The 12,986-nt window shown below is 43.8% G+C and overlaps 1 protein-coding gene across 2 annotated transcripts in view; it reads right to left on the minus strand.

Annotated features, from left to right (window-relative positions):
* Nucleotides 1–322: 322 nt before the first annotated feature.
* phka1a (phosphorylase kinase, alpha 1a (muscle)) overlaps nt 323–12,986 on the minus strand; it is a 64,685-nt gene continuing 52,021 nt past the window's right edge. Inside the window, exons 21-34 of one of the 2 annotated variants that reach the window (XM_046318783.1) lie at nt 12,202–12,296; nt 11,840–11,985; nt 10,884–11,037; nt 10,541–10,620; nt 9,493–9,571; nt 9,267–9,396; nt 8,736–8,837; nt 8,447–8,562; nt 7,696–7,734; nt 7,346–7,390; nt 6,416–6,577; nt 3,868–3,921; nt 3,424–3,624; nt 323–1,779 (exon numbers count right to left, since the gene is read on the minus strand). In XM_046318783.1, the coding sequence (XP_046174739.1) occupies nt 1,606–1,779; nt 3,424–3,624; nt 3,868–3,921; nt 6,416–6,577; nt 7,346–7,390; nt 7,696–7,734; nt 8,447–8,562; nt 8,736–8,837; nt 9,267–9,396; nt 9,493–9,571; nt 10,541–10,620; nt 10,884–11,037; nt 11,840–11,985; nt 12,202–12,296 (1,577 nt within the window). In that variant the 3' untranslated portion in view covers nt 323–1,605. The remainder of the gene's footprint in view (nt 1,780–3,423; nt 3,625–3,867; nt 3,922–6,415; nt 6,578–7,345; nt 7,391–7,695; nt 7,735–8,446; nt 8,563–8,735; nt 8,838–9,266; nt 9,397–9,492; nt 9,572–10,540; nt 10,621–10,883; nt 11,038–11,839; nt 11,986–12,201; nt 12,297–12,986) is intronic. The other variant, XM_046318784.1, reaches the window with a different exon arrangement.

Genomic DNA, 12,986 nt, shown 5'->3' on the forward strand with positions numbered 1-12,986 from the left:
TCAGAGGTTACCCAACGTGGACCTTGCCGTCATATCTCTTGACGCCGAAAAGGCCTTTGACCAAGTTGAGTGGCCCTATCTATTCAAGGGCCTACAGAAATGTAATATTGGAGATAGGTTCATAAACTGGATCCAGCTTTTATATAGGAACCCCTGTGCCAGAATACTCACTAACCAATCATTGTCGCCCCGATTTAACATCAACGATTTAACATTACTTACTAGTTATCAATTATTAGGTACCAGTTACTTACTAGTTATCAATGACTAGTTATCAATGACTAGTTATCAATGACTAGTTATCAATGACTAGTTATCAATTATTAGGTACCAGTTACTTACTAGTTATCAATGACTAGTTATCAATTATTAGGTACCAGTTACTTACTAGTTATCAATTATTAGGTACCAGTTACTTACTAGTTATCAATGACTAGTTATCAATTATTAGGTACCAGTTACTTACTAGTTATCAATTATTAGGTACCAGTTACTTACTAGTTATCAATTATTAGGTACCAGTTACTTACTAGTTATCAATTATTAGGTACCAGTTACTTACTAGTTATCAATTATTAGGTACCAGTTACTTACTAGTTATCAATGACTAGTTATCAATGACTAGTTATCAATTATTAGGTACCAGTTACTTACTAGTTATCAATGACTAGTTATCAATGACTAGTTATCAATTATTAGGTACCAGTTACTTACTAGTTATCAATTATTAGGTACCAGTTACTTACTAGTTATCAATGACTAGTTATCAATGACTAGTTATCAATTATTAGGTACCAGTTACTTACTAGTTATCAGTTATTAGGTACCAGTTACTTACTAGTTATCAATGACTAGTTATCAGTTATTAGGTACCAGCTACTTACTAGTTCTCAATGACTAGTTGTCAATTATTAGGTACCAGTTACCTACTAGTTATCGAGTAATAGTTAGCAAAGATTACAGGAGGAACCCCTCAGGGGCCTGGTCGATGTTGTACACTATATATAGGGAATAGGGTGCTATTTATCTGACCAAACAAAGACAGTGTGTTGTCCAGGTTAGAAGTGAATATCTGCCAGGCTGGACAAAAAAAAAGGATTAAAAAATGAGACCCAGTGAACACAATTTAAGTCTAACAGTCAGATCACACTTGTGTTTTCATTTGACCTTTATTTGTGTTTAAGGGTGTGCATGTTGGTGTGTCTGAAATCTGTCATGTTTACTAAATGACTAGTTAGTCATACTTAGTAAGTGTACTTACTAAAACTACAAATTGTGTACTAACAGTACTACATACTGTTTAGGACGTACTGGTTAGTACAGATGTATGCAGTAAGCAACAAATACCAACATACTACTTATCTAATGCGCAATCGGGCTAGTTTCTACCATTCGCTCATTTTTTGTAGAGCGCCGTCCCCTATTCTGATTATCGGCTGTTGTCAAACACAAGTGGGTGTGAAAAGACGATTCGCTAACCTCAATAGCGTATATAGCGAAATCCACTAGACGAAAGGCCAAATTAATATGACATCCTGGCTTTTAAAACACACTCCCCTATAGAAGGCAGGCACAGGTGTTATGACACAGCCAGCACGTGTGTGTCTACTGCAGGGCACAGGAGCCACAGGGCAGGAAGTCCTGTACATATACAGCCACAGCCCTGGTGAGGTATGTCATACTGCCAAATCGTCCACTAGGGGCGCTGTCATACAGCAAGCGACACACTCCTGTGGAGGGGTCTCTCTCTAAGATCTGCTCCTCTGCTCCCAAGTCCTTCTGTAGAGGAAGGGAGGGAGGGACTTTAATTTAAGAAAAAAAGAAGGGGAAAAAATAAAGAAAGAAGGAAGGAAAAGGAAAGAAGGAAAGGAAAGAAGGAAAAGGAAAGAAAGAAGGAAAAGGAAAGGAAAGAAGGAAAAGGAAAGAAGGAAAAGGAAAGAAGGAAGGAAAAGGAAAGAAGGAAAGGAAAGAAGGAAAGGAAGGAAGGAAAAGGAAAGAAGGAAAGGAAAGAAGGAAAAGGAAAGAAGGAAAGGAAAGAAGGAAAGAAAGAAGGAAAAGGAAAGGAAAGAAGGAAAGAAGGAAAAGGAAAGAAGGAAGGAAAAGGAAAGAAGGAAAGGAAAGAAGGAAAAGGAAAGAAGGAAAAGGAAAGAAGGAAAGAAGGAAAAGGAAAAGGAAAGAAGGAAAGAAGGAAAAAGAAAGAAGGAAAAGGAAAGAAGGAAAGGAAAGAAGGAAAAGAAAGAAGGAAAAGGAAAGGAAAGAAGGAAAAGAAAGAAGGGAAGAAGGAAAAGGAAAGAAGGAAAGGAAAGAAGGAAAAGAAAGAAGGAAAAGAAAGAAGGGAAGAAGGAAAAGGAAAGAAGGAAAAGGAAAGAAGGAAAAGGAAAGAAGGAAAAGGAAAGAAGGAAAAGAAAGAAGGAAAAGGAAAGAAAGAAGGAAAAGAAAAGAAAGAAGGAAAAGGAAAGAAGGAAAGGAAAGAAGGAAAAGAAAAGAAAGAAGGAAAGAAGGAAAAGGAAAGAAGGAAAGAAGGAAAAGGAAAGAAAGAAGGAAAAGAAAGAAGGAAAAGGAAAGAAGGAAAGGAAAGAAGGAAAAGGAAAGAAGTAAAGGAAAGAAGGAAAAGAAAGAAGGGAAGAAGGAAAAGGAAAGAAGGAAAGGAAAGAAGGAAAAGAAAGAAGGAAAAGAAAGAAGGAAAAGAAAGAAGGAAAAGAAAGAAGGGAAGAAGGAAAAGGAAAGAAGGAAAAGGAAAGAAGGAAAAGGAAAGAAGGAAAAGAAAGAAGGAAAAGGAAAGAAAGAAGGAAAAGAAAGAAAGAAAGAAGGAAAAGGAAAGAAGGAAAGGAAAGAAGGAAAAGAAAAGAAAGAAGGAAAGAAGGAAAGAAGGAAAAGGAAAGAAGGAAAGAAGGAAAAGGAAAGAAGGAAAAGGAAAGAAGGAAAGAAGGAAAAGGAAAGAAGGAAAGAAGGAAAAGGAAAGAAGGAAAAAGGAAAAGGAAAGAAGGAAAAGGAAAGAAGGAAAGAAGGAAAAGGAAAGAAGGAAAGAAGGAAAGAAAGGAGGAAAAGGAAAAAAAGGAAAGGAAGAAGAAAAAAGAAAGAAAGGAAAGGAAAGAAGGAAAGAAGGAAAGGAAAGAAGGAAAAGGAAAGAAGGAAAGAAAGAAGGAAAGAAGGAAAAGGAAAAGGAAAGAAGGAAAAGGAAAGAAGGAAAAGGAAAGAAGGAAAAGAAAGAAGGAAAAGGAAAGAAAGAAGGAAAAGGAAAGAAGGAAAAGGAAAGAAGGAAAGGAAAGAAGGAAAAGAAAAGAAGGAAAGAAGGAAAGAAGGAAAGAAGGAAAGAAGGAAAAGGAAAGAAGGAAAGAAGGAAAAGGCCCATCTAGTACTGGTAGAAAAAAAGAACAGAACACACCTGTTCATAGTAGAACAAACAAATGTGAGCCCACCCACCTGGTCATGGTAAAACATGTCGTTGGCGATGTGGACGATCTTCTCCACATGGATGATGCTGCCCACGCTGTCTATATCCACGTCTGCCAGCATGGTGAGAACTAAGATGGCCTCCACCAGTAACTGGCGGTACTCTGGCTGGGGCACCCGGTTCAGCACCGTCTCCACGTGCACCGCAAACTTGATCTCATCTAAAGTCATCTGGGGTGTGACGGGGGTTGGGGGAGTGGAAGGATGGGAGATGGGATGGGAGATGGGATGAGAGATGGGAGGGGATGAGAGATGGGAGGGGATGAGAGAGGGAGTTGGAGAGAGAGACTTTCTCAGGAAGTACAGTTGTTTGAGTAGAAAATGATTCCAATGCATGATCAGTTGTCATCATTTTTTTGTACATAATTTCTCAACAGAGACATTTCTAATCAGCGCTGTGATTGGACGCCTTACCTCCCTTGTCGTTGAAGATGGTAGAACGAATCCTTCTATGGACAGACCATGACACTGCAAAGCCAAACAATTCCTTTAATGACTGAATGGGTTCGAATCAGACCTAGGTTCAAACACTACTAACATAATACTATTACTATACACAATATTAACATATAATACTATACACAATTCAATATTATATTAACATTATATATATAAAATACTACTAACATAATACTATTACTATACACAATATTAATATATATAATACTATACACAATTCAATATTATATTAATATTATATATATAAAATACTACTAACATAAATACTATTACTACACACAATACAGTATTATATTAATATTATATACATAAAATACTATATTTGGTAGAACCCTAAAGGGCGATTTCTAATACTATACCTATAAAAGGCAACAGTAAACATGAATGACCTCCCCCTTGGCCCAATTCGTGACAACAATTCAAGCTCAAAACAGGAAAGGAGATACTCTTGTTCAAAGTTTGGAATTTAATTTGTTGATTACTATAGTGACGCCTTCGGCCCAATCAATGTCAAGACGCATCATTCACCCAAGTTGAGTCAAAATCGTGCCATACTATATTGAAAGCAGGTAATTCCACACAGGTGTGGTTTCTGAGTTAATTAAGCAATTCACATCCCATCATGCTTAGGGTCATGTATAAAAAATGCTAAGCAGGCCATCATTTTGGCTACCTTGGCTATGCCCCCATAGGATGATACTGCCCCCATCTACAGGTCATGAGCGGTCACTGAATGGTTTGATGACCATGAAAACGATATAAACTGTATGTCATAGTCCGCTCAGTCACCAGATCTCAACCCAATTGAACACTTATTGAAGATTCAGGAGTGGTGCCTGAGACAGCGTTTTCCAACACCATCAACTAAACACCAAAGATGGAATTTCTCATGGAAGAACGGTGTTGCATCCCTCCAATAGAGTTCCAGACACTTGTAGAATCTATGCCAAGGTGTAATATATACATTATAATATTAATTATATATATATATATATATATATATATATATATATATATATATATATATATATATATATATATATATATATATATATATATATATATATATAAATAACTCAGCAACATCCCTTTTTCAGGACCCTGTCTTTCAAAGATAATTAGTTAAAAATCGAAATAACTTCACATTGTAAAGGGTTTAAACACTGTTTCCCATGCTTGTTCAAAGAACCATAAACAATTAATGAACATGCACCTGTGGAACGATCATTAACTTCTTTGGTGTAGGGGGCAGTATTTTCACGTCCGGATGAAAAGCGTGTCCAGAGTAAACTGCCTGCTACTTAGGCCCAGAGGCTAGGATATGCATATCATTAGTAGATGTGGATAGAAAACACTCTGAAGTTTCTAAAACTGTTTGAAGGATGTCTGTGAGTATAACAGAACTCATATGGTTGGCAAAAACCTGAGAAAAATCCAACCAGGAAGTGGGAAATTTGAAGTTTGTAGTTTTTCAACTGACTCATTAGGATTCGCATTTATCGTCGAAGGAATGAGCGTTACACCGATGCTTGTACATTTACATTTACATTTGTACTCTGGAGCGGGATTGATTTGGAGGTGGAGGGTCCGTCATGGTCTGGGGAGGTGTATCACAGCATCCTCGGACTGAGCTTGTTGTCACTGCAGGCAATATCAACGCTGTGCATTACAGGGAAGACATCCTCCTCCCTCATGTGGTACCCTTCCTGCAGGCTCATCCTGACATGACCCTCCAGCATGACAATGCCACCAGCCATACTGCTTGTTCTGTGCGTGATTTCTTGCAAGACAGGGATGTCAGTGTTCTGCCATGGCCAGCGACAAGCCCGGATCTCAATCACATTGAGCTCGTCTGGGACCTGTTGGATCGGAGGGTGAGGGCTAGGTCCATTCCCCCCAGAAATGTCCGGGAACTTGCAGGTGCCTTGGTGGAAGAGTGGGGTAACATCTCACAGCAATAACTGGCAAATCTGGTGCAGTCCATGAGGAGGAGATGCACTGCAGTACTTAATGCAGCTGGTGGCCACACCAGATACTGACTGTTACTTTTGATTTTGACCCCCCCCCTTTGTTCAGGGACACATTATTCCATTTCTGTTCGTCACATATCTGTGGAACTTGTTCAGTTTATGTCTCAGTTGTTGAATCTTGTTATGTTCATACAAATATTTACACATGTTCAGTTTATGTCTCAGTTGTTGAATCTTGTTATGTTCATACAAATATTTACACATGTTAAGTTTTCTGAAGATTAACACGGTGACAGTTTATTTTTGTTTATGTATACATTGTTATACTAATATATATATACACACACACACACACACACACACACACACACACACACACACACACACACACACACACACACACACACACACACACACACACACACACACACACACACACACACACACACACACACACACACACACACACACACACACTAAACTATATATACTGTAATAATATACTAAATGTATATTGCAAGGTTAGTCCAGACCTTCTGCAGAATCTTCCAGACCTTCTGATAGAAGCCTATGGGGACTCTGTTGAGTGCTCCGTCTAGACGTCTCCTACGCAGCCATTGGCCGTGCCTCGTATCCTTGGTGACGGGCATGTTCACAGGAACATCCAGAGACTCTATGGAGGGGAGCCTGTACCTCTGTGACACACACACACAGGCCACATACTGTAGCAACCTTTAACCAACACCTAGCGACCTCATCAAGAGGTCCCCACCTCCTGGAATACTGTTTAAGGTGTTGGCTTCACAGTCGCTTGACCCGGCCGGGGCTACCCACCAAACTCACTACAACCCACCAAACTCACTACAACCCACCAAACTCACTACAACCCACCAAACTCACTACAACCCACCAAACTCACTACAACCCACCAAATTCACTACAACCCACCAAATTCACTACAACCCACCAAATTCACTACAACCCACCAAACTCACTACAACCCACAACAACCTACCAAACTCACTACAACCCACCAAACACACTACAACCCACCAAACTCACTACAACCCACCAAACTCACTACAGCCCACCAAACTCACTACAACCCACCAAACTCACTACAACCCACCAAACTCACTACAACCCACCAAACACACTACAACCCACCAAACTCACTACAACCCACCAAACACACTACAACCCACCAAACACACTACAACCCACCAAACTCACTACAACCCACCAAATTCACTACAACCCACCAAACTCACTACAACCCACCAAACTCACTACAACCCATCAAACTCACTACAACCCACCAAATTCACGTTAAGCAAATGAGAGATTAACCTTTCCAACTGCAATTTCGCTATGATAATTACAATGAGTTAGGATGTAAACTGGGAAAGCGACGACCATTTGAAAGTACATTTTGTGCCCAAAAAACGTATTTGAACTCTTACCCCAGATTCAATATGTTCCATGTCCAAGGAGTGCGCTGTAAGACTCTGAAGTGGGGAGAAAGAATTCACAACAGGACAACAGCCAATGACAACCGTGTGGGTGAACAACTACGTTACAAAATCACTGTGCCAACCGACCACCATTCTCATCACCATAGAAACCACCCTATTACCAAGGCAATGACATATACAAACCCTGGATCCAGTGGATTGACCACAAGTGAACCACAATCTGATTTTTGACCATAATTCAAATGGTTTTAAGTGACTTTTGCATGCAAACTGCATAACAGCGCACAAGTGAATTAACACCCTGTAATCAAGCAACAAGTCATGACCATCATCATCACCTGTCTTTGCTGCGACCATGACAACCTGAGCTCCTCCAACTGAAATGGAAAGATGACTGAGTGACAAGCTCTGGAGAGGAGAACAGTCTGGGTACTTTTGGTATTTGGTCTGTAGTGTCGTAACCAATGGTTTTCTACTTCAATATTCTGAAAGTGACCTCCCTCCTCCTCCATCAGTCCCCTTTTGAACGGGCTTGGCAATTATATAAATCAAATTTGTGAAAAAGCGGTAATGTAATATTTATATAACTATATTTGTGTTTGTGGATGAATTTGCTGAAGACCATTGGGCCACGTCCTTAACGATTAAATAATTCTTTTTTTTTAACTACAAAAGTTAAATGACGTGTCACATTCACAGGGTTCTGAACCCTTTAAAGATGAGCGCTATGCAGAAATCACTCCTCCATTTCCTGGTTGCAAATATTAATTAATACTAATACTTCGCCTAATTTCAGTTTATGTGACAAAACAATTCTTCTAATAAGTCTAATGTTGAGAATCATTGTACCGTCTTAAACTCTGTAAAATATATTTCTCATAACTAAATATATTGTATTTTCAGCTGTTTGAAGCTGGTGTACAAAAAAAATGAAAGTAAAAGATGCAAAAATTAAATGGTTACATTTCTCTAGCCCCGCCCCTCAGCCCCGCCCCTCAGACCCCCCCGCCCCTCAGACCCCCCCCCAAAAAAAAGTGTCATCAGGGTAAACGCTTTGTTGCGGTTTCAATTCCAGAATTGAACACGTACCATCCTCATGTCACTCTTCATCTTGCTGATGCCCGCCCTCTCGCTCTTGGTGGCGCCCACATTACCCACCTCGTGGATAGAGATGGCCGGACTGGCACCCGCGTCTACAGAACGCACTGGAACACACACACACCATTAGAACATAGAACAAACATAGGATACCACATATAAGGATGTCATAATGTGTGTGTATAGTACATTACATGTCAAATATGAGTTCATGGCAATCTAATAACTGTTCATAAAGATGTTCATAGGGATGTTATAACAGCTCATAGAGGCTTCATACCACTCTTCTGCACTCCAAACTCTTTCCCACTGAGGATGTGATGAAGCAGGATCTTTAATTCTGACGGACTCAGACTCATCAGACTCTCTGTAGCCTCCTCTCCTACAGGGCCCGCGACACACACACGCCACACACGCACGCCACGCACGCGACACACGCACGCACGCCACGCACGTGACACACGCACGCACGCCACGCACGCGACACACGCACACACGCACACACGCCACACACGCCACACACGCGACACACGCAATTTCAAAATGAACTTTTCACATAAAAAATAATAATTGTATTGAATTGGTTACAGGATGTTTGACACTTCTTCATACTTCACTGTAGGGTCAAAAATAATACAAACATTTTAGGGAATGTCCTTTTCTAGTCATTGTGACCTGAGCAGTTGAGAGACTGTGCCAGCCTCTGGGTTCAACTTACTGCTACTATTAATTTGACTTATTACCTGAGCAGTTGAGAGACTGTGCCAGCCTCTGGGTTCAACTTACTGCTACTATTAATATGACTTATTACCTGAGCAGTTGAGAGACTGTGCCAGCTCAGTGGCCATCACCTGGATGATGAGTCCGATACGCAGCCTGTACATCTCACTGAACAGGCTGGGTTGGGTACGCATGTTCATCGCCAGGTACACCATGATCTCCTGTTAAACACACACACACACACGAGAGAGACAGAGGTAGTTTGAAAAGGAACGCTTGACCAAACGAGTGAGCTTACAGTATGTGTGCCTGTGTACCTGTGTGAGGATGGCTATAGTGATGTTGTTCTCACTAGCTTCATCTATCAGCATGGCCAGCTTGTCTGGAGGGATGGGTCTGAGAGACAGAGATGGAGAGAGAGGAGAGAGAGAGAGAGGAAATAATAGGAGAGAAAGAGAGAGGTGAAGGGATACAGAGAGAGACCATCACAACCATGTATCTTTTTAAATATATTTAACCACCATATATCTACTGTATTTTTCAAGGGGAGCCCTGGACAATATGCATCACTCAGAGTCTCTGGCCAAAAGTAGTGCCCTACAAAGGGAACGTGGTGCCCTACAAAGGGAACGTGGTGCCCTACAAAGGGAACGTGGTGCCCTACAAAGGGGACCTGGTGCCCTACAAAGGGAACCTGGTGCCCTACAAAGGGAACCTGGTGCCCTACAAAGGGAACCTGGTGCCCTACAACGGGAACCTGGTGCCCTACAACGGGAACCTGGTGCCCTACAAAGGGAACGTGGTGCCCTACAAAGGGAACGTGGTGCCCTACAAAGGGAACGTGGTGCCCTACAAAGGGAACGTGGTGCCCTACAAAGGGAACGTGGTGCCCTACAAAGGGAACGTGGTGCCCTACAAAGGGAACGTGGTGCCCTACAAAGGGAACGTGGTGCCCTACAAAGGGAACCTGGTGCCCTACAAAGGGAACCTGGTGCCCTACAAAGGGAACCTGGTGCCCTACAAAGGGAACCTGGTGCCCTACAAAAGGAACCTGGTGCCCTACAAAGGGAACCTGGTGCCCTACAAAGGGAACCTGGTGCCCTACAAAGGGAACGTGGTGCCCTACAAAGGGAACGTGGTGCCCTACAAAGGGAACGTGGTGCTCTACAAAGGGAACGTGGTGCCCTACAAAGGGAACGTGGTGCCCTACAAAGGGAACCTGGTGCCCTACAAAGGGAACGTGGTGCCCTACAAAGGGAACGTGGTGCCCTACAAAAGGAACCTGGTGCCCTACAAAAGGAACCTGGTGCCCTACAAAGGGACCCTGGTGTCATTTAGGAAGCAGCATTTAGGAAGTAAACTGACGCTGTGATGGTCTTCTCCCGAGGTTCTGGAGGCAGACCCACAGTCAGGTGCTTCTGGTGGGCCAACAAATCAGAGCAAGCCTGGGGACACACAGCAACTAGTCAAAAACAAGTATACGTTCATCAACCAATCAAAACAGATCTGTCCTCATCAACCAATCATAACAGGCCAATGCTGACACCTAGCCACCAATCAAAATATGCCAGTTGACACCTAGCAACCAATCACAAACAGTCCTGCTGAGACACAGAAACCAATCAAAAACAAGTACACACTAGTCAACCAATCAAAACAGGCCTGCTAACCCCTAGCAACCAATCATAATAGGTGTTTGTATATTTACCCAGTCGAGTTCCTCTACTTTCTTCCTCAGTATTCCAGAGATCATGCGTATGAGTCCCCAGTGTTTGAGATCTCCTGCTTTCACATACAGTTCTGTCAGCAGGGAGCGGACTGTAGAGCCTTTACCATGTAGCCTGGTGTCCCACTCCATACCCCTAGTGGACAGAGACACACACACACACACAGGTCTGTCAGCAGGGAGCGGACTGTAGAGCCTTTACCATGTAGCCTGGTGTCCCACTCCATACCCCTAGTGGACAGAGACACACACACACACACAGGTCTGTCAGCAGGGAGCGGACTGTAGAGCCTTTACCATGTAGCCTGGTGTCCCACTCCATACCCCTAGTGGACAGAGACACACGCACACACACACACAGGTCTGTCAGCAGGGAGTGGACTGTAGAGCCTTTACCATGTAGCCTGGTGTCCCACTCCATCCCCCTAGTGGACAGAGACACACACACACACGCACACAGAGACACACACACACACAGAGACACACACACACACACACACACACAGAGACACACACACACAGAGACACACACACACAGAGACACACACACACACAGAGACACACACACACACAGAGACACACACACACAGAGACACACACACACACAGAGACACACACACACACACACAGAGACACAGAGACACACACACACACACACACACACACACACACACACACACACACACACACACACACACACACACACACACACACACACACACACACACACACACACACACACACACACACACACACACACACACACACACAGACAGACAGACAGAGACACAAACACACGCAGAAAGACAGAGACACGCAATTCTTGAAAATTCTCAGGTTCAATTCAAAGCAGGTCGATTTGTAAGTATCGGTAAAGAAGGATGGAGGGATGAATACAGACAGACAGAGATCTTTTGTATAAAGAGAGAGAATCTGACTTGTCTTTGAAGAGGATGTACAGTATGTCCGCCTGGTCTGGTAGACTGTGGGTGTCTCTGAGGAGCTGGACCAGACTAGTGTAGTCTATATCACCACTGGCATCTCTGGGCAGGTTACAATCTGTGGTCACTACTACTTGAGGAAACTATAGAGAGAGGTGGAGGAGAGAGAGAGAGAGAGGAGGAGAGAGAGAGAGGTCGAGAGAGAGAGAGGTCGAGAGAGAGAGAGCGAGAGGTGGAGGAGAGAGAGAGAGAAAGAGAGAGAGAGAGAGAGAGAGAGAGAGAGAGAGTGTATTATTTTAGTATAAGGCTTGAGAAAATGTTAAATGTGTTCACATGTGTATGCAATCACACACCCCTACCTGACTGGTGTGAGGCGCAGAGGAATCTGTGAGGGTGAGGTGGAGGGAGGGCTGAGGGGAACGGAAGAGCTTGTTGGGGAGATATAAGTGGGCATCTGGAAGAAAGGGGGGGTAGAGAGTGACAGAGAGAAGAGAGGAGGGAGAGGAGTGTAGAGAGAGTGACAGAGAGGAGGGGGATGGGAGAGAGAGCGACAGAGAGGGGGAGAGAGAGCAGAGGGGAGAGAGAGCGACAGAGGGTGGAGGGGAGAGCGACAGAGGACGGGGGAGGAGGGGAGAGAGCGACAGAGGAGGGGTGAGGAGGGAGAGAGAGCGACAGAGAGGAGGAGGGGAGAGAGCGGCAAGAGGGTGGAGGGGAGAGAGCGGCAAGAGGGTGGAGGGGAGAGCGACAGAGGAGGGGGAGGAGGGGAGAGAGCAACAGAGGAGGGGGAGGAGGGAGAGAGCGACAGAGAGGAGGGGGAGGAGGGGAGAGAGCGACAGAGGAGGGGGGAGGAGGGGAGAGAGCGACAGAGGGTTGAGGGGAGAACGACAGGAGGGGGAGTGACAGAGAGGAGGGGGAGGAGGGGAGAGAGCGACAGAGAGGAGGAGGGAGGAGGGGAGAGAGCGGCAAGAGGGTGCAGGGGAGAGCGACAGAGGAGGGGGAGGAGGGGAGAGAGCAACAGAGGAGGGGGAGGAGGAGAGAGAGCGACAGAGGAGGGGGAGGAGGGGAGAGAGTGACAGAGAGGAGGGGGAGGAGGGGAGAGAGGACAGAGGAGGGGGAGAGCGACAGAGGAGGGGGAGAGCGACAG

The sequence above is a fragment of the Oncorhynchus gorbuscha genome, linkage group LG21 (assembly GCF_021184085.1).
Source record: "Oncorhynchus gorbuscha isolate QuinsamMale2020 ecotype Even-year linkage group LG21, OgorEven_v1.0, whole genome shotgun sequence".
Taxonomy (NCBI): domain Eukaryota; kingdom Metazoa; phylum Chordata; class Actinopteri; order Salmoniformes; family Salmonidae; genus Oncorhynchus; species Oncorhynchus gorbuscha.